This window comes from Podarcis bocagei (assembly GCF_964188305.1).
Source record: "Podarcis bocagei genome assembly, chromosome: 14".
In the NCBI taxonomy this organism is placed as follows: Eukaryota; Metazoa; Chordata; class Lepidosauria; order Squamata; family Lacertidae; genus Podarcis; species Podarcis bocagei.
In genome coordinates this window covers 49,915,754-49,941,166 of record NC_138139.1, presented here as the reverse complement: position 1 = coordinate 49,941,166, position 25,413 = coordinate 49,915,754, and the positions used below count along the sequence as shown (strand labels likewise).

Genomic DNA, 25,413 nt, shown 5'->3' with positions numbered 1-25,413 from the left:
TCTTGGAGCCTCAGCTTCAGGATCTGTCCTTCCAGTGAGCACTCAGGGCTGATTTCCTTCAGAATGGAGAGGTTTGATCTTCTTGCAGTCCATGGGACTCTCAAGAGTCTCCTCCAGCACCGTAATTCAAAAGCATCAATTCTTCGGCGATCAGCCTTCTTTAAGCTAAGAACTTTAAGCAGTTCTTAGTCAAAGGCAAATTTTGTGGGGGATGAGCTGCTTTGTGGGTGAATGTACACTTGTGGTCTGTGTTGACAGCAATGAGGCTGTGTGTGGGCTACAAGCCCTGGCAAGCAGCCATACAATCCATGAGTGCGTGTTTGCACGTCTGTGTCATGGAGAGCACATATAGTGAAGCGTTCCTGTGTGTGCAGGCAGAGAGCGTGTTTGCATCCTGGCTCCCACCCATACCCCTTACTTGAGAGTAAGGAAGGATCACAGAGTTGGAAGGGATCCCAAGGGTCATCGAGTCCAACCCCCTGCAATGCAGGAATCTCAGCTAAAGCATGACGGATAGCCTAATAATAATAATAATAATAATAATAATAATAATAATAATAATTTATTTATACCCCGCCCATCTGACTGGGTCTCCCCAGCCACTCTAGACGGCTTCCAACTAAATATCAAAAACAATACAGCGTCAGACATTAAAAACTTCCCTAAATAGGGCTGCCTTCAGGTGTCTTTTAAAAGTAAAATAGTTATTTATTGCCTTGACATCTGCTGGGAGGGCATTCGACAGGGCAGGCGCCACTACCGAAAAGGCCCTCTGCCTGGTTCCCTGTAACTTCACTTCTCGCAGCGAGGGAACCACCAGAAGGCCCTCGGTGCTGGATCTCAGTGTCCGGGCTGGATGATTGGGGTGGAGACGCTCCTTTAGGTATACAGGACCCAACCTCTGCTTAGAGGTATTTACTGAGGCAGAGAAGACTCAGCAGCAGTAGATGACTTCCTGCAGCTGCTCTACTCAGGCTAGAGGCCAAGGAAAGTGAGGCCAGCCAAGCGAGAAGCAGAGGTCCACGTCTTAAGGAGTCAATGTGCAATTCATTGGAGGTTTTTAAGCAGGTGTTGGAGGCCCAATCTGTCATGGGTGCTTTAGTTGAGATTCCTGCATTGCAGGGCGTTGGGCTAGATGACCCTTGGGGTCCCTTCCCACTCTACAATTCTGTTATTCAATAAATCCCAAGATCAGGGCAAGGAGATCAGAACTACACAGTAGCAACAACATTGTCCCAATGAGATGGCACACCCAATCGCCAAGCTTTTAAAGACTGGGCAAAGCACATTCTTTTCCAAAAGTCTCTTGCCGTGCAGGATTGCTGACCTTGTAAGATGCTCACTGCACCAGGAAGAATGTACAGTGGTACCTCGGTTTACAGGCGCTTCAGGTTACAGACTCTGCTAACCCAGAAATAGTACCTCAAGTTAAGAACTTTGCTTCAGGATGAGAACAGAAATCGTGCGGTGGCAGCGGGAGGCCCCATTAGCTAAAGTGGTACCTCAGGTTAAGAACAGTTTCAGATTAAGAATGGACCTCCAGAACGAATTAAGTTCTTAACCCGAGGTACCACTGTATCTGTTTCTTCTGACAGGAGGGCCTCTGGGCCCTGGGCCACCAAGTTGTGCCTCCCTTTTCTGACTCTGCTTTCTCCATCCCTAGTGGTGGGCTGACACCCTTCCCAGATTCTGTTGCTGCTCTCCTTTCCCCAGGAAGGAAGGAGCGTGGTGGGAGTCCTGCTTCTTCAACCGAGGCAGCCAGATCCTGGCAGGGAGATACACCTCCTTCCTCCAGCCTCTATTCCCCAGCCTCACCTCCTCCTCCACGCCAACCTCCTGTTCCCTCCTGTTCATCCATCCCGGCGATACCTCGGGACTCGCGGCATTTTGCATGCCAGTGCTCAGTTGGCTGCGGCCCACAGTCTGGGTGTCAAGGGCGACCTACCTGTGTGCTGTGTGCAAATGTTCGTGCAGGTGTGGGCACATCTTTTGCAGCAGGCGGGCGTAGCTCGCATCTAGCCTGCGGGCTTCAGCAAAGCTAGAGGATGACTGGTCGGGTTCCAACCCAGCCAGCTACATTCTCTTCCCCCAGTGCATGTGCGTATGGAAAAGAAAAGAAAACATTCCGAGAAGTGGCGAAGAAAAAGGGTGGGAGCATCATTATAATGCGTGATGTTTTATTATGTTTTTATATGTGTTGGAAGCCGCCCAGAGTGGCTGGGGCAAGCCAGTCAGATGGGCGGGGTACAAATAATAAAATTGCTATTTTACAGTGCTACCTCTGGTTGCGAACGGAATCCGTTCTGGAGCCCCGTTCGCAACCTGAGCAGAATGCAACCTGCGTCTGCGCGTGCGCTGGTTGTGATTCGTTGCTTCTGCGCATGCGCGTGACATCATTGTGAGCATCTGCGCATGCGCGAGCAGCGAAACCCAGAAGTAACCCTTTCCGGTACTTCCGGGTCGCCGCGGGACGCAACCTGAAAACGCTCAACCTGAAGCATCTTTAACTCGAGGTATGACTATTATTATTATTATTATTATTATTATTATTATTAGAAAATAATAAGAGCCTGCTGGATGAAGCCAATGGCCCATCTAGTCCAGTGTCCTCTTCTCACAATAACCAACCAGATGCTTGCGGGAAACCTGCAAGCAAGATCTGAGCCCAAGAACAACCTTCTTTGCTGTAATTCCCAGCAGTTGACATTCAGGAGCATTGCTGTCTCTGACCATTGAAGCAGAGCCGAGCCATTGTAGCTCATAGCCGTTGACAGCCTTATCGTCCATGAATTTGCTGGGTCCTCTTCTGAAGCCACCTAGGTTGGTGGCCATCACCGCCTCTTGTGGCAGCGAGTGCCAAAGTTTAACTATGTGTCACATAATGAAGTACTTCCTTTTATTTCCCCTGAATCTTCCAACCCTTCAGCTTCATTGGATATCTATGAGTTCTCATGTTTTGGAAACAGGGAGAAGGATTTTTCTCTGCCCACTTTCCCCATGCCATGTATAATTTAAAAAACCTATATTGGTGCTAGCTCTTAACTCAGCAACTCAACTCTTAACTTTTCTCTAAACTGAAGAGTCCCAAACGCTGCAAACTTTTTCCGTGGGAGAGTCACTCCATCCCCTTGACCATTTTGGTCGCCCTTCTCTGAACTGTGGATCTCTTGACACGCGCACATGGGATCCTGATGCCACTGCCCATGCAGATCTGCTTTGTGCATGTTTGCAGGGGCAGCGCAGGGGTGCAATCTAACCGCCTCCTGCCTTAAAATATTCCCTCTCAAAAGTCAAAACACCTGAAGCGGCTCATTAAGAAAGCAATTAAAATACATTTTAAAAAAACCAGCAAGGGCCACACAAAGAAGCACAACCACACCAAAGGATAGCTCAAGTCGGTAGAGCATGAGAGCATAATTTCAGGATTGTGGGTTCAAGCCCCCCATTGGGTGAAAGATTCCTGCATTTCTGGGAGTTGAACAAGGTGCTCCTTGTGGTCCCTTCCAATTCTATGATTCTGTGATCAGTTGGGGGGGGGGCGCAGGACCAGCATCATGGCAACAGCAGAACAGACCAGCCCTCTTAATTCTTCCCAACCATGCAAAAGAAAAAGAAATCCAAGACACACACACACAAAATCAGTAGTGCCTCAAAAGGTCAATAGCAAGGAGGTCAAGAGAAAACCCCAGGGGGGAGAGAGTTTGAAAGCCAGAGTGCAGAGGTCGGCAAGGATCTGTTCTGTGCGCTTTCTTCCCACCCCTTGTTTAATCCCTGAAGGTGTGGGGGACACAGAGCAGGCCTTCTCGTGTGCAGGCAGGTTTTTACGGGAGGACACAATCTGCACATGCTCAAACCATCAGGCATGCACAGAATTGCCCTGTGCGTGTTGTCTGTGCGCCGCACGGACATGACTTCCAGCAGATTGCGACGGAGCACAAGGGAGGAAGAACGGTGACGCGGTTCAGGTTGTGCTGGGGAAAGGTATTAAATATAGCCCACTGGCTGGGTGATAACAGCATCTTTGGGTGGTGTTGCCAAGCGAGCAGAATCGAGACTCCCCTTAGATCTGTAGAGTTGGTGGGAGGAGAGCACACATCACTCCTGAGCCAAGACGTGCTCAATGCAAAACCTGCATCTTGTCAACATCCCCAGCTGAAAACACACAAAAGCAGGTGCTCTCGCTGTTCGGCGGCGCAGCAGAGAACTGCAGAAACCCAGGATGGTTTTATCACTGCTGTTCTCCACTGCCTCCTAATAGACGTCAGTTGTAAAGAGCAGACAGATTCCAGATGGAGCTGCAGCAATTGCGGAGAGGTGCTTGGGAGATATTGGGGGGGGATGGGGAGAGGGAAGGAGGGGGAAGGGCGAGGAGGAGCATCCAGGCCAGAGAGCTGAGAAACTGCAGGATCAAATGCTGGAAGGGACAGATCCTGGGCCTTGCAACCAGATTAGAGGAGCCAGAAATATCAGAATATAATCTCTCTGCTGTTTTAACAACGAAAATGTCTGGAGGAGGGATGCAAAAATACAGCTAAGGATGGATGAATCTGTCAATTCCGGCTTCTCCTTTTTGTTCCAATCTGATAAGCACATTTTTTTGCAAGCAATTCCCCCACATTTTTGTATGCTTCTCCCCCACAAAAATATGCATTTTTATGGGCAATTCCCCCTACCATGAGCATTTTTGTCCACTTTGGTTCGAGAGGTGCACCGTTTGAAGGATAGCTGCGTTTCAGTTCACATAGTGGCTCAAGAAGTGCAAATTAGGCTGCGTCTCATCAAAATGCAAACAACAACGAATTTCTTCCTCCACCCCTACCCCCGCCATCCGTAGCCAGGACACCACTGCCGACTTCGTATTGACTCGAAGAGAGCACGGAATGGGTGACCGACCCATGCTTGCTGGTGCATGCAAAGCCTAGTTGCATCTCCTCTTTACCAACCTCAGCTGTGCCGCTGAAAATAATTCTGGTGCGCTAGCCTGGGACTTGGGGAGGGATCTAGATAATTGGCTTCCTCTAGGCACACCTGCGGCTGGCTGGCTGCTACCTTCCCAATCACCTTGCCCAGGCCCTCGAATGGACTGCATCACTTCTAAGTGGAGCGTTTCAAATGTTCCCAGTGCACGAAAAGGTCCCTGCACTGAGAAAACCAGCTCAGCGTGCAGGGGCTGGCCTTTGTCCCTGATGTGCTATGCTTGTTCCTTTGGGGTGTTGCTTGCTTTTTAACAGGGGGAGCATTCAGAAAAGGGGTGCAGTATGAAATGGTATGGATTGTTCCATCACCTCCTGCTGTTGTGAGTCCACACACACACACACACACACACACACACACACCATTCTCTTGAGGCTGATCGCTTTACCTTTTGCCAATTTTTCTCCCTGGTTTTTTGGGGAGTGGGTTACAAGAGAGACTCCATTCTCTCCTCATTCCTTCTTTAAAGTCAGAACATTGCACCGGAATAACGCTTTTTACAGCTGTGAAAGAACAGTTTGTTGTTGTTGTTTACTATCTATCCATCTAGCTATCTGTATAGTATAATGGATACTGCCTATCCATTATGTATGTACACACCCACGTACGTATATAATTTTAAGCATTCGCCTCATGTGTTTGTTTATTTGCTTTTAAAGCACAGGGAACAGGGGAGACGGGCTGGGGAAGATACAAGGTGGAAAGGTGGAAAGCAGGGAAGAAGAAAATCCATTTGTTTGAAACCCCCCTTGTCTTTCTCTCTCTCTCCCCGCTCTGCACAGATAACAAGGCCCAGCCATGCAGTCCTTCCGCGAAAGGTGTGGTTTCCATGGCAACCAGCAGAACTACCAGCCGGCATCTTCGCAAGATTCATCACGCCTGGAGAATTACAGGCATCAAAGCCAGGCCGTGCCGCACTTCGAGCGTCAGAGGATGGTAGCGAAGGAGTACTACGGCCAGCAGCAGCCCCAGCCGCCGCCGCCACAGCCCCCCCTGCCTTACCAGGGGTACGGGGAGAACAGCACCGTGGAGAAATATCACAGGGGGAATAAGCAGCTACGCAGCCAGCAACTCCCAGGCCGGCCGGCATCCTTCCCAAATTACGCTGTCCAAGAGAACAGTCCCTATCCGGCCCGTTATTCCGGAGAGGAAGGCCTGCAAGCCTGGGGGTCACCGCAGCAACAGCCGCCTCCGCCGCCGCAACCCTTGCCAGGAGGGGTGGCTAAATATGAGGAGAGCTTGTTGAAAAAGACAGCCGCCTCCTCTGGCACCAGGCAATACCATGAGCAGGCCCCTCAGCTCCCATTCCGAACTCACTCCCTGCACCTCCAACAGCAGCAGCAGCAGCAGCAGCAGCAGCCCACCTTGACCTACCCCAAGCTCCCGAGACAGAAGATCCAGAATGATGTGGCCTCCCCCATGTCGTTCCCGCAGGGCGCCCACTTCACCCAGCATTCCCAGTCCTTCCCGGCCTCCTCGACGTACACGTCCGTCCAGAGCGGGAGCCAGGCCGCACATTCCTACAAAAGCTGCAACGCTCCCTCAGCGCCACCACAGCACGAAAGGACTCTGGGGAATGCTGCCAGCCTGCCCTCTGGGCAGCGAGTCCAGGGCTTACATGGCTATCAGCCTAACCGAATCAGCTACGACCAGCAGCAGCAGCAACAGCAACAACAGCAGCAGCAGCAGTCCATGCAAGGAAGACACCATGCCCAGGAAGCCCTTCACTATCAAAACCTCGCAAAATACCAACATTACAACCAGCCGGGACAGAGCTACTGTCAAGCCGATGCCCCTGTGCGGACTCCAGACCAGTATTACCAAACGTTCAGCCCCAGTTCCAGCCACTCCCCGGCTCGTTCGGTTGGTAGGTCTCCCTCGTACAGTTCAACGCCTTCCCCGTTGATGCCCAACTTGGAGAATTTCCAATACAGCCAGCAGTCTCTGAGCACGGGGAACTTCCCAGCCAGCCTCTCCGACCATAGCCATTTTATGCCTTTGTTGAACCCTTCGCCGACCGACGGGGCGAGCCCGGATGCCCAGCCGCCCGCAAACTGCAAGAGCATGCCGAAGGAGAAAATCCCTGAGAACCTCTTGTCCGATCTCAGCCTGCAGAGCCTCACGGCGCTCACCTCCCAAGTCGAAAACATTTCCAACACCGTCCAGCAGCTTCTCCTCTCCAAGTCCACGGGGATGCCCCAGAAGAAAGGCATCAAGAACCCGCCAAGGACCCCAGAGCAGCTCAAGGGTCAGCACTGCAGCCCCGAAGGCAACAGTTACTCCGCTGAGCAGGCGGGGACTCCCCTTTCAGACCCCCTGAGCACCCCGCAATCGGTCCACGCTGAAACCCAGGATGGGGATTACCTGAGTGGATCTGAGGAGCAGCTGGAAAGGAGCTTCCTTTACTGCAACCAGAGCCGCAGCCCAGCTCGCGTCAACAGCAACTCCAAGGCGAAGCCCGAGTCCGTATCCACGTGCTCGGTGACTTCTCCGGACGATATGTCCACCAAGTCGGACGATTCTTTCCAAAGCATCCACACCAGCTTGCCGCTGGAGAGCTTCACCAAGTTTGTGACCAACGAGAGGGATTGCCCCAGATTGCTCCTCAGCGCCCTGTCTCAGGAGGAGCTCGCCTCTGAGATCATCGGTTTGCAAGATGCTATCAACGAGAAAGCAGACAAAGGCTGGGCCAGCCCCCCTGCTCCAAACAAAGACCCTGACAAATCCCCTTTCCACTTAGAGAACCACAGAACCTGCCTGGATTCCATGGTCAAAAGTCCGTGGTCCAATCAGGGGGACTCAAATGCCCTCGCTGAGCCCTTGAAGTTGGACAAAGCTCTGGGGGGGAATAACGGGAAGAATTTCACAGAGGAAGTCTACAACAACTCCCAGGTGGTGTTTACAACAGCAGAGACGAAAAATACCCTGAAAACGACCAGCTCTGTGGGCTACAATTCCAAACCCAACATCTCGGCTGCCACTTCCAGCTCCGAGGCCACGAGCTTCAGCTGCTACTCAAATGCCACGGCCAATTCGGTGGGTTCTGAAAACGCCATGGAGAACTTTGACTGGCCGGATGAAAACCTCAGCGACACGTGGAAAGAGCTGGGGTCGAGCCTCCAAGGATCAGACCTTTCCAAGAGTTTGTTCTCTGGCAAACTGAGCGAGACGTCCGAGGAGAAAAAAAATGCTTGCTGCCTGAGTCTCTGCGATGCTGAGCAGGCGCCCCAGCAAGCAGAGGGCTTCGATCAGCCGCAGGAGGCAAGCAAGGGAGAGAATCTGACTTACGACGAGGCCACCAGAGCAGACAGTGAGCGATGGCTGGAAGACACCACCAGGCAGTCCTGCTCAGGAGGAGACTTCAGTGAACTCCCCATGATGTCCTCTCCAGACCTGAAAGAATCCGATTTGGAACCTGAAGAGTACTCCTCTTTGTGTGAACTAGCGGCTTCTGAACAAAAGTCTTTGACCTATGATGCTTTTACACCTAAGCCAGCGGAGAACGCCCCGGCCCTCTCCCTGCAAGACACGCCAGGTTCAGCAGAAGAAATGGCAAACGCGGCCGAGAAAGAGAGTGCCACTCCTCCTTCGCACTTATCTGATCAGTCCGTTATCCTCTTGGGCCCAGCCGTTGGCACAGAGACAAAAGTGAAAAGTTGGTTCGAATCTTCCCTGCACCACTTGAAGCCTGAAGAGGAGGTGGCGGGAAGTGAAAACACCCTTCCAGATAAGGCAGAGACGCTGGCAGCTTCGCTGGTGACTAACCAAGCCTCTCTTGAGCAGGTGCCAATAACCTCAGAACCAACATCTAGGGGCAAGAGCCTTCGCAGTAAGAAGGTCCACTGCAGGCTGTCAGGAGGCGAGGAAGCCGTCCAACCCATGTCAAGCCCATGCACGGGCAACCAGGCAGCTGGCATGGTGGCCAGCAAATGCCCAGGTCCAAACAACCTGATTGAAATGCCAAGTAAGAGCGCCCATGGCCAAACTCCCCGGTTTCCAGCAGAAGGCTTGCCAGCGAGGATGTGTACCCGCTCGTTCACTGCGTTGACTGAGCCCAGGATGCCAGATCCTTTGGAAGGTGCAAAGGCCTCAACCCCTCCAGAGAAGTCAGGCAAGAAGACAGCGTGCGTCCTGAAACAGAGAGCCGCTTTCAAGGCTAGGAAGGCCAATGGCAAACCTTCTCCAAAGCCCAGCAACTCTGCTTCCCCTCCGCTCTCAAATTTGGAACAGAGCGAAGACTCTGGTCACAAGGCGAAAGAAGCCGATGGCGTTGAAACGGAAGCCAAAGACCAGCAGTCCATGATCCTTCGTTCCAGGACCAGGACCCAGGAGGTCTTCTACAGCAAGCGGAGGAGAGAGAAGAGTGCCATGGATGCAGGGCTCAAGGAGGGCAAGCCACCCAAGAAGGTTCTGCCAAACAACCACTTCCCCGGTTCCTTCAAGGTCAGCCCCCAAAGCAGGTCTGAGAGGGAGAGCAAAAGGCTAGCACTCCCGAAAGCCAGGCTTGGAATGGGTGGCAAGATGTCCGAGCAGCCGCTTCACAGCCTGAAGAGGAAGTCAGCCTTCATCCCACCGGTTCCTGCGAAAAAGAGGAACCTGGTCCTGAGGAGCAACAGTCACAGCGGCAGCAACGCGAAGGACGAGAAGCCGGAAGCTTCTGCCGGCCTGTTCAAGAGGATGCCGCTGGCCAAAAAGGCGAAGGCTAAGCTGTCCCCTAAGAACTCCTGCGAAGTGGTGCTCAAGTCCCCTCAGGTGAAGGAGAACCCCGACGTCTGCATCAAGATCACCTCTCGGGCCGCCTTCCAGGGAGCGATGAAGACGAAAGTGCTTCCCCCAAGGAAAGGCCGGGGCCTGAAGCTGGAAGCCATCGTCCAGAAGATCACCTCTCCCAACCTGAAAAAGTTTGCCTGCCGAACAGCCACCGTCTCCTTCACCGTCCCTGCCGCCACCTCCCACAGTAATCCCCTCAGCCCGTCCCTGCCACTGGAGAGGGAGCAGGCCTCAAAGAATGCAGGCGCAGCCCCAGCGGCGGGGGAAGCCAGGCCATTAAACCAGGCCTTGTCACAAAAGGCTCCCGCCGCTCCAGCAGCCGAGCAATTATGCAGAAGCCCGAACAACAGATCCTTCAGAGGAAAACTAATGAACAGTAAGAAACTGTCCTCCAACTGTTTCAAGGGTGAGGCCTATTCATCTCCCGAGACGTTGCAGCACAGCGGTGACGGCATGGCTGCCAGCGGCACCGGCCTGCTGCCCAAGAAGAGGAACCGAAAAGGGAAAGTGGCGGCCTTCCGAACGGCCAAAAATAGCCTGGAGAAGTGCCCTCACCTGAGCCCTGCTCTGCTTTATGCATCCAGAGAAAAGGCGGCTGCTGCTGCAGCGGCGGCAGCAGGGAAAGGCGAGGAGGGACAAAGGGAGGCGAAGAAGCCAAAGGCCGAGGACAAAGGCTTCAGCAGCGCTGAGAGCTCCGAGGGGAGGTCCTCGCAGGCCCAGACCAGGGCCCAGAAGCAGCGGGCCAACCATTCCAACTACAACGGCTACACCAAGAGACAAAGGAAGCGGCTCAGCCGCCGCAAGGCCCCCAGCGTGCCCTCGAGGTGCAAGAGCAGGACCAAGAGGCGGCACCCGCAACAGGCTCCCCTGCTGAGCCCGGCCGAGCCCGAAATCCGGCTCAAGTACGTGTCGTGCAAGCGGCTGCGGTCGGACAGCCGGGCGCCCCCCTTCTCGCCGTACGTCCGGGTGGAGAAGCAGGATGAGTTTGTCACCACCTGCACTGTCGTCAACTCTCCCGTCGAAGAGGCCCGGCTGCACAATAGCGAGCGCTCCTCCTCGTCTCCGTCTGCCCAGGCTGGGCTTTCGGGGGCCGCATCCCTCCAGCAGCCGCGGGCCGCCCTGCCTCTGTCGTCCACCATGCACCTCGGCCCGGTGGTCTCCAAGGCCCTCAACGCCACCTGCCTGGTCTGCTGCCTGTGCCGGAACCCGGCAAACTACAAGGACCAGGGGGACCTCTGCGGGCCTTACTACCCCGAGGACTGCCTTCCGAAGAAGAAGTCGCGGCTGAAAGAGAAGATCAAAGTGGAGGGGCTGGGCGAGGAGCCTCCGTCTCCGGCGGAAAGGCTGCTCAAAGCGACAGATAATAATTGTGCAACTAGTACGCCGGGTGGAAAGCCGCCAAGGTTGGACAGTGGCGCTGACTCAGCGAAACACAGCGCTCTCCGCTCCAGTTCGAGGGGGATGTTTAGGAAACTACAAAGCTGTTACTGCTGCGATGAGAGGACAGAGGGAGAGGAGGCGGCGGTGGCGGCAGCAGCAGCCGCAGCCGCCGAGAAGCCCAGGAGGCACGAATGCGGCAAAGCGGAGCCGCCACCTCCAGACCCTGCCGGGGACACGCAGGAGCACTGGGTCCATGAGGCCTGCGCTGTGTGGACAGCTGGGGTTTACCTGGTGGCGGGAAAGCTCTATGGACTGCAGGAGGCAATAAAGATGGCTGCTGACGTGGTAAGAGTCCGCCCCTTAGCGTAAGCTCCGCTTGGAGCAGGCCACGGGCGCAGGCGCCGACAGAACCGCCTGCCGTACGCCAAAAGCCAACACCGCTTTGCAAAAGCAGGAATGACAAGGTTTGGGGTTGCAGGGCTCTGGGGAGGTGGTCAGGGCATCCTAACCAAGAGGCCAAAGCTGTATGATTTGGATGTGTTTGGTTGGGCATTTGGTTCCTACTTGGAAGTTACGGGGAAACCTTTCCTGGAAGAAGCACAGTAGCCCAGTCAACAGTCTGATCTGTCTCACCCCAATGCTGCCTCTTGGCCAACTGTAAATTAGTCCTAGAGGGTTGCAGGGCCCTTGGCTGCTTTTGCCGTTCAGTCTACTTTCAATCAGGTTAATTTTCATGCCTGGGATGAAGAGGTTTGTTGTCATGCCTGGGTAAGGAGAATGCTTCTTCATCAGATCAAATACCAGGGGTCTCCACATTTGCCTTGGGTAGTTCCCCATCTTTTCCCAGCAGACAATGGGGCCTGGGTTTCTTGCTACCTGCAGAGTAGATGTGCCCCTTTTGATACCCATTGCTTAGCGGGAGCAGCATACTGGGGAGGAACAGGGTCCGTGTGTTTGCAGCAAGCGATTCCCCCCAACCCTTGAATCGAATATTGCGCCCCAGGATAAGATGGAGCCTGGCACCATTTTGAGCAGAGCAATCTATGCCTCCCTGTGTTGCTGTTTGTGTTTAAGAAATATGGTTACTCCGACAATGACACCCCCATAGGCTTCCCCTGCATTCAGTTTCTAGTCACCACCAGTGATGATCTGGTTACTATATTTATGGGCTGCTGCCCAAAGACCTTTGCAGTGGCTAATGCACCTGGAAAGCACAAACGTGGGCCTTACAAACGATTGCCTTCTCTGTGCTGCTTGTCCCCAGCATTTGGTATACAGGGGTATACTTCCCTTGTACATGGAAGTTCCATTTAGCCAGCATGGTTACTAGCTCCTGGCAGCTCTACGTTCTGTGCATTCCTTTCATTCATACAAAAGCCGCTCAGGCTAGCTTGGGTCAGTGAAATCTGTGTGCCAATTATCCATTGTACAACAGGGCACCCTCATTTTCCTAGCATCCAAACAGTGATATGTTGCTGCTGCTGGGAAGATGCCATTTGGGGGTTTTGCTGCGTGGCTTCATCCCCTTCCTGCCTTCCTCTACTTATGAAAGCCAAATGAGATGTTCTGAGGGATCTGCGGTTGGCACCCAGAGCAGGACCCCTGTGTCTGATGGTAAGAGGCAACAGGAGGCAATGTCATCACACTCAGAAGTCCTCTGTCTGCAGGGGAGCAGAAGGCAAAGGATTGGGAAGAAGGACCAGGTTACCATGGTGCCATACACCTTTGTTTACTGGGGAGAAGAGGACATGAGGTTCCTGGGCATCCACAGCAGCCATGCATCTCTTAATCCCTGGGTTGTGGGTTCGAACCCCACGTTGGCCAAAAGGTTCCTGCATTGCAGGGGGTTGGACTAGATGGCCCTTGTGGTACCTTCCCATTCTGTGATCTGTGATCTCTCTTAAGAGTTGACCTTTGTCCAGGCCGTTTGGCTGGATAATCTCCCAGCCTTTCGATCAGGAACCTTGGATATCTTCTTCCCTCGCCATTTCACCCACCACCGGTCAACATCGTGTTGTGGTCCAGCACATTCCCAGAAGCGGTTTGGCTTGCGTTCTCATTCTGTGCATGCACCGTACATTTAAAGCGCATGGCTCCCCCCGCAGGATCCTGGCAAGTATCATTTCCCCTTACAGAGCTGCAATTCCCTTTCTTGAGCAGAAGTCACGCGCTTTAAACGTTTGGTCCGCACGCAGCCTCAGTCTGCATTCTATCTGCTGCTAGCCTCTGTTCCCAGGCACATTCTCACATATTATTTGCTCCTCCCACCTTGTCCCTGCTTGCTGCCAAACCATTTTTGCATGAAATTGACAACCCACCTCCTGAGTATTGCAGCTGTACCACTCAACTCGTCATGAAAAGGCTGGTGAGCAGAATCTGAGAAAAATCAGACAGTCTTTACAAGAGATGCTGCGGTTCAGGAAATTACGGACAAGTGGGGCCTTCAACAACAGGCTGCAGCTTGAAGTGTCCCTGTCCAGGATACTCCATTCCATCCCCCTTTTGCCCAGTTGTCCCTTTCCTTCCTCTCCCAGCAGCCCTTCAACATTCTGTGCCCACTGCGTTTTGTTCCCTTGGGCTGACAGTGAGCTGTCCTTGCAGTCTTTGTTTGGTTTCCATTTGATTCAAATGGTTTCATCTTCAAGAACTTGGTTCACACATGGTGCTAGTAAGTCATGCAGTGGACAATGATGATGATTTAAACGTATTTATATCCTGGCTTTCTCCCAAGTTGGGATTCAAGGAGGCTTGCAGCATCTAAAAACATCATTGTAGAGCTCAACATAATAAACATGAACTAGATAAGAGCAATAGTTAAAACACATTGAAAACTGGCGTTAAAATCCAGCCTGAGCTGACAGCAGACCAGCGATCAGCATCACCTGCACCTAAGTTTTCAAAGACCTGCAACAGGAAGGTCTTAGGCTGCTGGCAGAAAGATAACCGAGAGGGAGCCAGTCTAACTTCTCATGGGAGAGAATATGGGATTGCTTATTCTGCAGCCTGCCACTCCAGCGTTCCACTCCAGGTTTAGTGGATTATAGATTATGAGCCTTACGGTGCTAACTCCAGGATGTTTCATGGCTGCTCTTAAATGGGAGGTGTAGCCTCCCGGTGTGAGAACATAAGAACACAAGGCTTGTCTCTTTTAGTTTAAGCTAAAGTTCCACCAAGTCCCACATTCTGTCCTAAGTTGAATGGAAACCTAGAAAGCTTGCCTCCCCCCTTCTAGATCTGGTTCTAGATCTGACATCGTGTTCTACTTCTTTTTAATTTATTTATTTATTTGGTTTTTCAAGTTAAAGTTTTACAGAGATATATCAAACATAAATCATAAAAACAAAATAAAAAAATTCCTTCCAGTAGCACCTTAAAGACCAACTAAGTTAGTTCTTGGTATGAGCTTTCGTGTGCCTGCACACTTCTTCAGATACACAGTGTGCATGCACACGAAAGCTCATACCAAGAACTAACTTAGTTGGTCTTTAAGGTGCTACTGGAAGGAATTTTTTTATTTTGACTATGGCAGACCAACACGGCTACCTATCTGTAACTGGAATCATAAAAACAAGATACCAAGGAATTGCCTGGACTTCCATCCTCCCCTTTGTGGGTCCTATTATTAATCATTTCCTCCCACAGCTTTTATGATGATCCAAATCTTTTATATCTCCATTGTATCCAAAAATCAACCTCAGACTACAAGTGATATTCCAGTCCTACTAACAATTTTAACTGTATACAATGGTCTTTAAGATAAGTTACAATTTTTTCCTATTCCTTGTTAAAATTTTGGTCTTCCTGATTTCTGACTCTTCCGGAAGAAGTCTACTTCTAACCCCACAAATGAGCACTCCACCTTGTCAGGTAGAAACTCTTGTGACTGTGACACCTCAGACGCTTCTTGAACCTCAAGGTCACGTGGCCTTCAAAAGACTGGGATACCTTAGGAGCAGAGGACAGAGGCTACTTCTTCAAGGCAAACTTTTCATACAGCCAGGCAGAGGGCCTCCCCAGCAGTGGTGCCCACCCTTTGGACATAGCTGTCAACGTTTCCCTTTTCTAAAGGGAAATTCCCTTATTCCGAATAGGATTCCTCGCAAGAAAAGGGAAAAGTTGACAGCTATGCCTTTGGAACACCCTCCCATCGAATGTCAAGGAGATAAGTACCATATTTTTCGCCCTATAGGACGCACCGGCCCATAGGACGCACCTAGTTTTTTGGGGGGGAAATAAAGGGGGGGAATTATTTCCCCCCCCCCAGGCATGGGGCTAGGGCAGGGGAAGCACCCAGGCTTCAGCGAAAGCCTGCATTTGCCCCATAGGACGCACACACATTTCCCCTTCATTTTTGGAGGGGGAAAAGTGTGTCCTATAGGGCGAAAAATACGGTAACTATACAATCTTTAAAAGACATCTGAAGGTAACCCTGTGTAGGGAAGCTTTTTAATGTTTTATCATGTTTTTATATATGTTGGAAGCCGCCCAGAGTGGCAGGGTACAAATAAATTATTATTATTATTATTATTATTATTATTATTATTATTATTATCCTCTCAAAAAGCACTTCCTAGTGCTGCATGCATACATTTAGAAAAGCCAAAGCATTACCGAAAACCTCAGAGGAATCTGAAGCAATGGCAAAGTGAAAAAGAAACATCAGCAAGACCAGGACCTTCCCTACCACTAGGCAGGCTAAGGCAGCTGCCTCAAGGTGGCACACGTTGCAGAGCAGCAGCGGTGAGGTGCTAGAGGTGGCATAGCCTGCCATGCGCCCCAAGAGACCCTCCTGCCCACCAACAGTGCTGAAGCACATCGACACCATATGTTTAAAACACATGGCTCCCCCAGAGAATTCTGGGAACTGGAGTTCTCCCCGGCATCCTTAAACTACAGCTCCCAGAATTCTCTGGGGGAAGCCAAGCTCTTTAAACCGATTGTGCAGATGTGGCCTATGTCCATAAGGAACTCAACGACCTGTGAGTGAGTCAAGCAGGCAGTTCTAGCTGAAACCTGTGGCATTATCTTCTATTCAGGAAGATTATTAAAGGCACGTCGAGGTTCGGGTTTTCTTTGTAAGCCCCAAATCCATGCCCCTTCCCCCACTGCTTTTTTAATAAACTTTAAAAAACCCTTTTTTCTTTGCTTACTGGGTAGCTGAGCCTGCTGCAAAGTGCAGAGCCAACAAGGCCCCATCCAGCCTCCATCTTCACTTGCACACAGGCGCTGCACACATTTATGTGTTGTGGTCGTGTGCCCTTCCAGGTCCTTCTACGTACCTTGCAATGCCCCTGCTTGCTTGCACACATGGAAGTTTGCTTATTCCAAGGTAACAACCCCTTGGATGTTTTTGCTGTTCAGGCTTTTAGCTCGCCTTCTTCCCGTCAGTCATGCAATGTGAATGCTGTAGGACTTGCAATGGCCAGAATTTATTTCTTAAGGACTCAGAGCTGTTTACAACAATTGTACATAAAACCCTGCAATAAATGCCATTAAAAAAAAATTTAAAACTGCAAAACAGCTGTTCTGGAAAGATGAATTCTTCGTTGCCTGCATAGGACTGATGGAATGGAAAAGTTTTCGGCCGTTTTCTACTGAAAGTAGAAACAGAAGGTGCCTGCTGAACCGCTCTTGGCAGAGCATTATTCCACAAGACTCATCCAAGGACACTGAAGGACACTTTCAAATGAGCCTTACCTGCCTGGAGGATGACCAACGATGCTCCTGCAGGTGATCTCAGTGATGGAGCTGGGATACAACAGTTCAGGCGGCCTTTGAGGTTCCCTAGACCTGAGCTGTTCAGGGCTTTGTAGATTGATACGAGGACCTTGAACCTGGATCTGCAGTAGCAGATGAGAATGCTTACATGCATTGCAGAATCCTCTCTGCTGCGCAAACGATGGTCAGGCACCAATGAAACTCACCTTAAGCCCGGTAGGAGAACAGTATGTGATCTTAACCTCCGATTCTCGTGACCAAGAGCTCTGTGCATGCACAGATTTGACGGAGACAGAATTTATTTCAATAGGTTTATGCATAGAGGCTGGGCTGAATGTTCATTATCTATCACCACTAGGCCACAAGGTGAAGTGACCTGTGGGAGGATAGATGAAGGCAGGCACTGGGACCTGAATGATACATTGAGATGGCTAGTTGGGCACCAGTTGGTCTGCATTCCAGGTTGCAAAATGTATTATTGAGCTGTGTTGCTTCAGTGCTGGCTGGCATCATCTGCTTGTTTTGTTCCCAGGTCTGGACCTGTTTCTCAGTTACCGTTTCCCACCTTCTGCTTCTCTGCAGTGAGCCATGTAAATTTTGATTCTGAGTGTGTATGACATCATCGTGCGACTTGATCAGCAAACAACAACAACATATATTACATCATTCATAGAACTGTAGAGTTTTTGGGGATTCTGAGGATCATGGAGTCGAACCCTCTGGAATGCAGGAGTGGGCAGCCACCCCATACAGGGATCGAGCCCACACCCTTGGCATGACCAGCACCATGCTCTAACCCAGGCAAAGGCAAACTCGGCCCTCCAGATGTTTTGGGACTACAACACCCATCATCCTCAGCTAACGGGACCAGTGGTCAGGGATGATGGGAGTTGTAGTCCCAAAACATCTGGAGGGCCAGGTTTGCCTATGCCTGCTCTAACCAACTGAGCTATCCAAATCAAAACAAACAGCAGCAAGGGCAAGGGAGGAGGGAAATGGTCGTGACAAGCAGCTCCCAGAGAAGGAAAGGGGTCACAATGATGCAACACACAACACACATAAAATTGTGGCATTAGTGTTGGGATAAGTGTTGCTGTCGTTCATATGGGGGCTAACCACCTACGACAGGCTAGGGCTGCGTAATAAAATTCACTTTCTGTCCCACAGTGGCAGGATGAGAATCAGCACTCCCTCTTGAGAGAATATAGAAATGTGTGTGCGATTGGGGCAGGGAGAACTATCTGGGGGCACAACTAACAAGGTCCACCTTCCCGCAAGCAACAGGGAAGCATGTGCCCTAAGGATGACCTCCCTGCCGAAACGGAAGTTGCTAACTAAAGCTACCTTTGTAAAACCAAACAGCCATGATGCTAGATCTCATGGGGTCCTCTTTTTTCCCTTTTTCTTCCCCTCGCCTGCTGACCGCAGAGATGCTCCAGTTGTCAGCAAGTAGGAGCAACCATTGGCTGCTGCCATAAGGGGTGTGCCCAAACCTTTCACTACATATGTGCCATTGATACAGGTAAGATTCCCACTGGGAGCAACAGATTTTGCATCACATGTCAGGTTCTGGGGCAGGGGAAGATGGAAGTACTTCACCTTTTGTCTACTATAGAATACACTCGCAGCTAAGGAAACTTCTTCATTTAGAACAAAATACAGACATAACTTGGAAGTCAAACGGAATCCATTCTGGAAGTCCATTCGACTTCCAAAATGTTCGACTTCCAAGGTGCGGCTTCCAATTGGCTGGAGCGTCCTGCAGCCAGTCGGAAGCTGCGGAAGTCGCACTGGACATTCAGCTTCCGAAAATCATTCAAATGCCGGAACAGTCACTTCCGGTTTTCAATCATTCGGGAGCCGAAACAGTTGAGATTACAGGGGTTCAGCTTCCGAAGTTCTATTGTACCTGACACACAATTTTTTTCAGTGCAAACAGCAACTTGAAGAGGAGGAAATTCAGGAAAATACAGTCAACCCCACCCCACAACTCCTGTTTGGGGTTTTATATATATATATATATATATATATATATATGCTTTCGTAGATTTTCACGGGTACAGGAATGCAGGTTTTGGTGTCTTCGGGTGTCTTCCCGTGTAAGAGTTGGGGTGTCTAGGCGACGTTTCGACCTCGTCGAAACGTCGCCTAGACACCCCAACTCTTACACGGGAAGACACCCGAAGACACCAAAACCTGCATATATATATATATATATATATATATATATATATATATATATATGAGAGAAATCCTGACCTCAGACTTCCAACATCATGTGTCAACATCTGAACCTGCAACATGTGATGCATTTTTTAAACATTTAGCCAACTTTGCCTCTTACTCTCCTTGATCTGGTTTGGTTGAGTCTATCTCAGCTATAAATGAGCCTTGCAGGTGTGGCTGCAGCAAACAAACTTCTCAATTAATTACGGTTTCCCATTGCACCCAAATCAAAGAAACTCCAGTTAATGGCTTTGGAACAAGTCCCAGGATATTACGGCATCTTCAAAGCACAGATTCACATCTTGGCTTGTCCCAAAGCCATTAACCATCGTTTCCTGTTTCAAACAAAATGGGGGGGGGGTGTCTGTAGTTCAGATGTAGCCAATGTGGGGCCCTCCAGATACTGCTGGACTACAACTCCCATCATCCCTGACCATTGGGCATGCTGGCTGGGACTGATGGGAACTAGCCACCACAACATCCTGAACACAGCACATTAGTGAACCCTGCTATAGTTAATGGAAGAATTCCCCACGTGTTTCTTGACTTGCACAAACGGGTGGCGTGGATTGCATACAGCCACAATGCTAATTCACATCTGGGCATACTATACCAAGATATGGTTATCTGAATTCTCTCTCTCTTTTCTTAAAAAAAGACAGCAATCCCCTTTTTTAAAAAAGGACATTGAAAACTGGAGTGGTGCCCCTGGTGCAACCTATCGCAGGCCAGGCTGTGCTCCCAAACCAGCTGTTGGTCACTGCTATTCTGCAGGATGCAGGATGTCATCTATCCTTCCATGGAGGACCTTAAGGTCCATAAATTGCAACACCCTAGAGGTCCCGGGCCCTAAGGAAGTTAGATTAGCCTCAGCCAGAGCCAGGGCCTTTTCAACACTGGCCCCGGCCTGGTGGAACGCTCTGTCTCATGAGACCAGGGCCCTGCAGGATCTGATTTCTTTCCACAGGGCCTGTAAGACAGAGTTGTTCCGCCTGGCCTTTGGCTTTGGCCCTTTTTCTTTTTTCCTTTCTCCTTCTGTGATGGAACTCCTATTTGGGGACTTCCCTGGCTTTTTTCTGGCCCGTGTAGGACCAGTCTGGATAGTTAGCCTTGGTGAAGACTTGACGTTTTCATCCCCAAAAAAGTTTTTGATTTGAGTTTCTACCGAAATGAGACTTCATTTTAATGTTTTAATGTTATATTTTAATCTTGTTTTTTAAGTTGTATTTCAATCAATTATTTTATTTTGGGTGTTAGCCGCCCTGAGCACGGTCTTGGCTGGGGAGGGCGGGGTATAAATAAAATTATTATTATTATTATCTGCCCCGGCCACCACTCTTAGTTTGCCAAGGGAGAGAATGCAGCCATTGATCATCACAATACAAAGATGGCTGAAACCCACCAAGGGTTCAGTAACAAAACGGATTGGAGCGGGGAGAAATTGCAATCCCGGCCCCACCCTTTTTGCTTGAAGGGGCCTGGTTTTGAGGGTTGCAAAGCATGCTTTTAAGAGTTGTGCATGAGAGGCCACGTTAGCAGAGAAGGTTGGGAGGGAAGGTAAAACAGGGAAAGGAACACTGGCCCCTAATGAATGTGATGAGTTTTGAGTGCAAGACAGGGATCCCCATTCACTACTGCTCCTCTGCTCTGTTTGCAGGTTGTTTGTTAAGTGAAGAGACCTTCTTGCTGAACTGCCCTAGACATAAGGTAGGTGAGCGGACCTTCAGCAACAAGGGGAAATCTCTGGGGGTTTGTTGCTCTCTGCACTCCTGGCTGTGGCCATCAGGAGCTGCCTTCCACTAAATCAGACCAGCGTAAGTCAGCAAAACTAAGGATGGTCAACTGGCTGGCAGAGGCGCTCTGGCAACGATGCCTTCTCAATTCCAAGCTTTTTAGAAACAGATACACCCGGAATTTGAGTCTGAAGTTTTCTGTGTGCAAATCAGGTTCTCTGTCCCGGTTCTGTGGCCCAGGGGGTGAGTTTCTGCGCTTGAGATTCTGCACAAAGTTGTACTAGATGCAGAAATCAACAACCTCTTAGGCGCTCAGATTGCTTACCTTTCTTCTCCCCTGCCCTTCCTTTAAAAAAGAAAAAAACAAGTTTCTACTCCTTAAATTTGCAAAGATTGCCTTGGGGAAACTCTGTAGGCATTGCCAGTTGAAATCCCAGAAGTCAGGGACAAGGCTGAGTAGAATTTCCATGATGTAATTTCTCTGCCCCTCTCTGTTCAAGTTCACAATCCTACACAAGTCTACACAGTATTAAGTTCCATTGAGTAGCGCACTGAATGGCTCAGTGATAAAGCTGCTATTTTATATGCAGAAGGTTTCAGGTTCAACTCTAGCATTTCCAGGTATGGCTGGGAGAGATCCCTGTCTGAAATCCTGGAGACCAGCTGCCAGTCAGAGTCTGCGTAGTGTAAGGATGGGGTAGAAAAAAAGATTCAGTTTACCATTTAAAGGTAAAACTACTTTTTGCACTACCCAAACAATACACACAAACCGAACCAAGACAGAGCTGCCTTTGGAATTCACGCCTCTCCAAATTTTGCGTTGAGGTTCTCCAGCCAAGTAACGTGTACAAAAATGAACATAGTAGTAACATAGTAAGGAAAAGTGTGCATAGAAATGCTCGCGAAAAAACTTACAAAAATACATTATAGCGGGAGAAATTGCCGACTAGCGTGTACACTAGGGGGAAACTGCCTACGAAAACATATGTTTTGTTTGTGGTATTGCCTTGCAAGACTGCGAGTTATTTCTCAGTTTTTATTATTAGTCATTAAATTTGTATACCGCCCTCCATCTGTAGATCTCAGGGAAGTTCACAACACAGAAATACAAGATTAAAAAAGCACACAAAATACATAATAAAAACAAGAAGAAAAACAAACAAACCCATACCCCCCTCATTTGTGGAAATTTCACTTGGGGAAATCTCATTTAAAAAAAAAAGTGTTAGGAGTAATTCACACTTAAACCCTGGTGACTTTTCATGAGGACTCGTTTTTTTAATTTAAAAAAAATGGCAAACTGGTATGGAAATGTGCAGAACTGGACAGAAGATTGGGAAAATGAGAAACTGAAGTTCGCCCATCTGTAGTGTAGACGGTGCTCAGCTGGTAGAAGGCAGTTCCTGCCTGTTCCAAATGCCCCTTCCTCCCAGGAACGCAGGGAATAAGTTTGCAGCATTTTGCTTTCCTCTGCACAGAAAGGGTTACGTTGGCAGAGGATTCCGATGTGTCTCTCTCTGGGTGCTTTATATGCACGGACACACATGCTGGCAGCAGGGGCCGTGCTGCTATCTTCCCTATCCAGGCAATTGGAGCTGCCACCTGGCCAGAGCTGGCAACGGCACCTGGCATCTCCTGGCAGCAGCCAGGATCCCAGCACCCTGGCAGGTCCCATGGCTGATGCCTGCCCTGGGTTTCCCTTAATTTATTCTATTTTTTACCCCCTGGCTAATCACTCCAAACAGCCCCAGGCAGCTGGACCTGGCTACCCATTTAATTCCCTACAGTGCCTCCAACCTAAAACCGCTCTGGGGTATTGTGATAAATTAAACAGCTGGCGAACCACTAGGTTCAGCTTCCTGGAGCACAGCCACCGCCCCTAGGTGAGCCTTCCAGAGCCCTCGAAGGAAGGGGTGCACCATATGACACATCGCCCAGGGCCTTCTCAAACCCTCCGCATGACCGGAGAAGATCAGGCTGGCTTGACCACAATTTCATCCTCCTGGCCAGCTGCCAGAACAGAAGGATGTAGAAATGTGTGTGCCCGGGCTGTGTGGGTTTGCATGTTAACATTTGCATTTGTTTTTCCACTCTCCCTAAGAATTCGGTGTGTTTTTTTTAAAGTTGGAAGAGGGGGGCACTTTGCATGTGGCTCAAAGCGCTCCTGTCCTTGAAACTGACGTGTTTTGGAAACTGCTTCCTTTCGGAAAAGGAGGCACTGTGCAGTGTCTCTGCCCCTAGACGCTTTAAAATAAACACCACACACTCTGCCTTGTTCTGCTCAGGACAAAGGAAATGCGAGTGGTTCTTCAGCATTAGGAGAAAGGTCCTTCTAACTCCAGTTTTCAGGAGTGGTGAACCAGAAGCCTTTGGGAAGCCCTCGAGCAGAGAATGGAAGTGGTATATTCCCACTGTTGCAGCCTAGAAACTGGTTTTCGGGGATATGCTTCTGACTATCAGGGCTCTGTATTAGCAACATGACTAAGGCTGCATACGCAGTACATCTTTAAAGCACCTTCAAAGCACATTTTTGCACCTCTAAAGAATTCTGTGTGCTTAGTTTGAGGTTGATGGGAATTCTGTGTGAGGGGGAAACTACAGCACCCAGAATTCCTTGAGGGAAATAATGTGCTCTAAAGGTACATTGTGTATGCAGATTGATAAATCTGTCCCAATTTTTTTTTAATCTCCTCCTCCTCCTCCTCCTCCACAAATTTGTCTAATCCCCTTTCTAAACCTGTCTAAGCCAGTCCACATCCTGTTATGGCAAACGCCGTGACTTAATCATGCCTCGCGGAAAGACCTTCTTTCTTTCATCCTCCCTGAATATCCTTCCCATCAACTTCTCTCGGTGATTCAGAGTTCTAGTATTAGGGTTGCGGGGTGGAGGGAACTCTGCGTGTGTTCAAACCCTGCGCTCTCAGTCCGAGCAGCCGGAAACTACTTTGGGCAAAACAAGTAGCAGCAACCCTCTGGGCCAAGGGGAGCTCAGGCACCTCTCAGCTCCAAAGGCTGCCTTCCTCCTTGGCTTGAAGCTGCCAGCCTGCCTGCCATCAGGATTAGGCCTCCGTGGCGCTAAGGCCAGCACCCAGAAGTCTTTGGGTGGCTGTTACCCACATCACAGCCAGCTCAGCTCCCCAAACACGCCTGTCTGCCTCTCAGGAGCGGGTTTGCATGCCCGACGCCAGCGGCGTTAGCAGTATTCCTCTCGGCAACTTGTGTTTGCAAGCAACACCCTCTCTCGCCTCCCATCCCTGTCAGGACGGGGAGCAAGCTGGCCACGGCTGTGGAGAGGCGGACGCCATTCCTTCACACCGCCTGCTGCAGTTCCTGCCACGTCCTATTCCTCCTCCTCCTTCCCCACCGTCAAGGAAACAGGAGACAGCCTTTTGGAGCAAAGGCCTTTTGTCTTGCCTTAGTAACCGCTGACCAGGCCTCTGACATAATTTAATCACCATGGCGAGGGCTTCCTGCCTTCTCCCCCTTCCTCCTCCCCACCCTCCCAACACCACGCCAAGGGTTGCACCTGGTTATCTGCAATTTGAAGCAGACGGTGCTGTGTGAGAAGGAGGAGAGAGGGAGACCCAGATGGGGATCTGGGGAGGCAGGCTGGCAGGCATTCCTGAGACAGAAAATCGAGAGGCTGAGGGGGTCTCTCCCTTGTCAGTTCAGGCAGGAAAGAAGTCCAGCGGCTGAACATCATAGGCCTCACCTTGACCCCCACCCCACGGCAGCCATTATGAGCCTGACCTGTTTGCAGGGGGCGGGGGTCTCCCTACACACACACACTCCCCTCTGCAAATCTGACAAAAGCTACAGTCCACCTGGAATTCCACCGACTTCCACAAAGGCATGGGCCTCAAAGCTTTTTTTATAAAAAAAAAATACTTTTAAAACAAGGAGAATCAGAATGCCCTTCTTCCTTTGTTTTCCCTTCCCAGTGAATGTGCGAACCCATTAATTTGGAGAAGGGGCTTAATGAAATCTGCAAGCCCCTCTGCCAATTCCTTCCTCCGTTTTAACCAAGCCAGTACACACACACACCCAAAAAAACTTTTTTAAAAGTAGTTGAAAGTAAGGGCAGTGGCACTCACAGCACCCCTCTCCATATTGTTATTCAAGCATAGAGTCAGACTATTCTGTCTGTCATAAATTTCCCCTTCAGATTAATTTGTGTTTGCGTGCAGCTTCTGTGAAGACCTTTTTCCATATGTTCTATTGTTGCTTTGAAAAGTTAAACAAGTTGAACATAGAATAGCCAGCCCCACAAAGCCTCTGCCGGGAGTTGCTCCTCACAGGACTGTGGTGCTTAAATCTCTACACCCTTTTATCTTTGCATTTCTCGGCCTTGTGATGCCTACGTTGTCATAATACTTTGAATTTGCACAGCACTTTTCCTAAGCGTTCAAAGCACTACATAAACCTTATCCCACATGCAACCCTTACAGCCACCCTATAAGGTAAGATAGTAGTTTTTGTCAGCTGGGATAGCTCAACTAAGTAGAGCATGAGGCTCTTGATCTCAGGGTCTTATGTTCAAGCCCCATGTTGGGCAAAAGATTCCTGCCTTGCAGGGGGTTGGACTAGATGACCCTTGTGGTCTCTTCCAACT

The 25,413-nt window shown here is 50.1% G+C and overlaps 1 protein-coding gene across 4 annotated transcripts in view; it reads left to right on the top strand.

The window, feature by feature from the left end:
• The window catches only part of RAI1 (retinoic acid induced 1), a 223,109-nt gene that overhangs the window by 192,650 nt on the left and 5,046 nt on the right, over nt 1-25,413 (top strand). For 3 of the 4 annotated variants that reach the window (XM_081169360.1, XM_081169361.1, XM_081169362.1), the window contains 3 exons: nt 5,757-11,469; nt 18,271-18,364; nt 20,726-20,775. In XM_081169360.1, coding sequence (XP_081025486.1) covers nt 5,773-11,469; nt 18,271-18,364; nt 20,726-20,775 — 5,841 coding nt within the window. In that variant the 5' untranslated portion in view covers nt 5,757-5,772. Of the gene's footprint in view, nt 1-3,936; nt 3,966-5,756; nt 11,470-18,270; nt 18,365-20,725; nt 20,776-25,413 lie in introns of those variants that run through there. The other variant, XM_081169363.1, reaches the window with a different exon arrangement.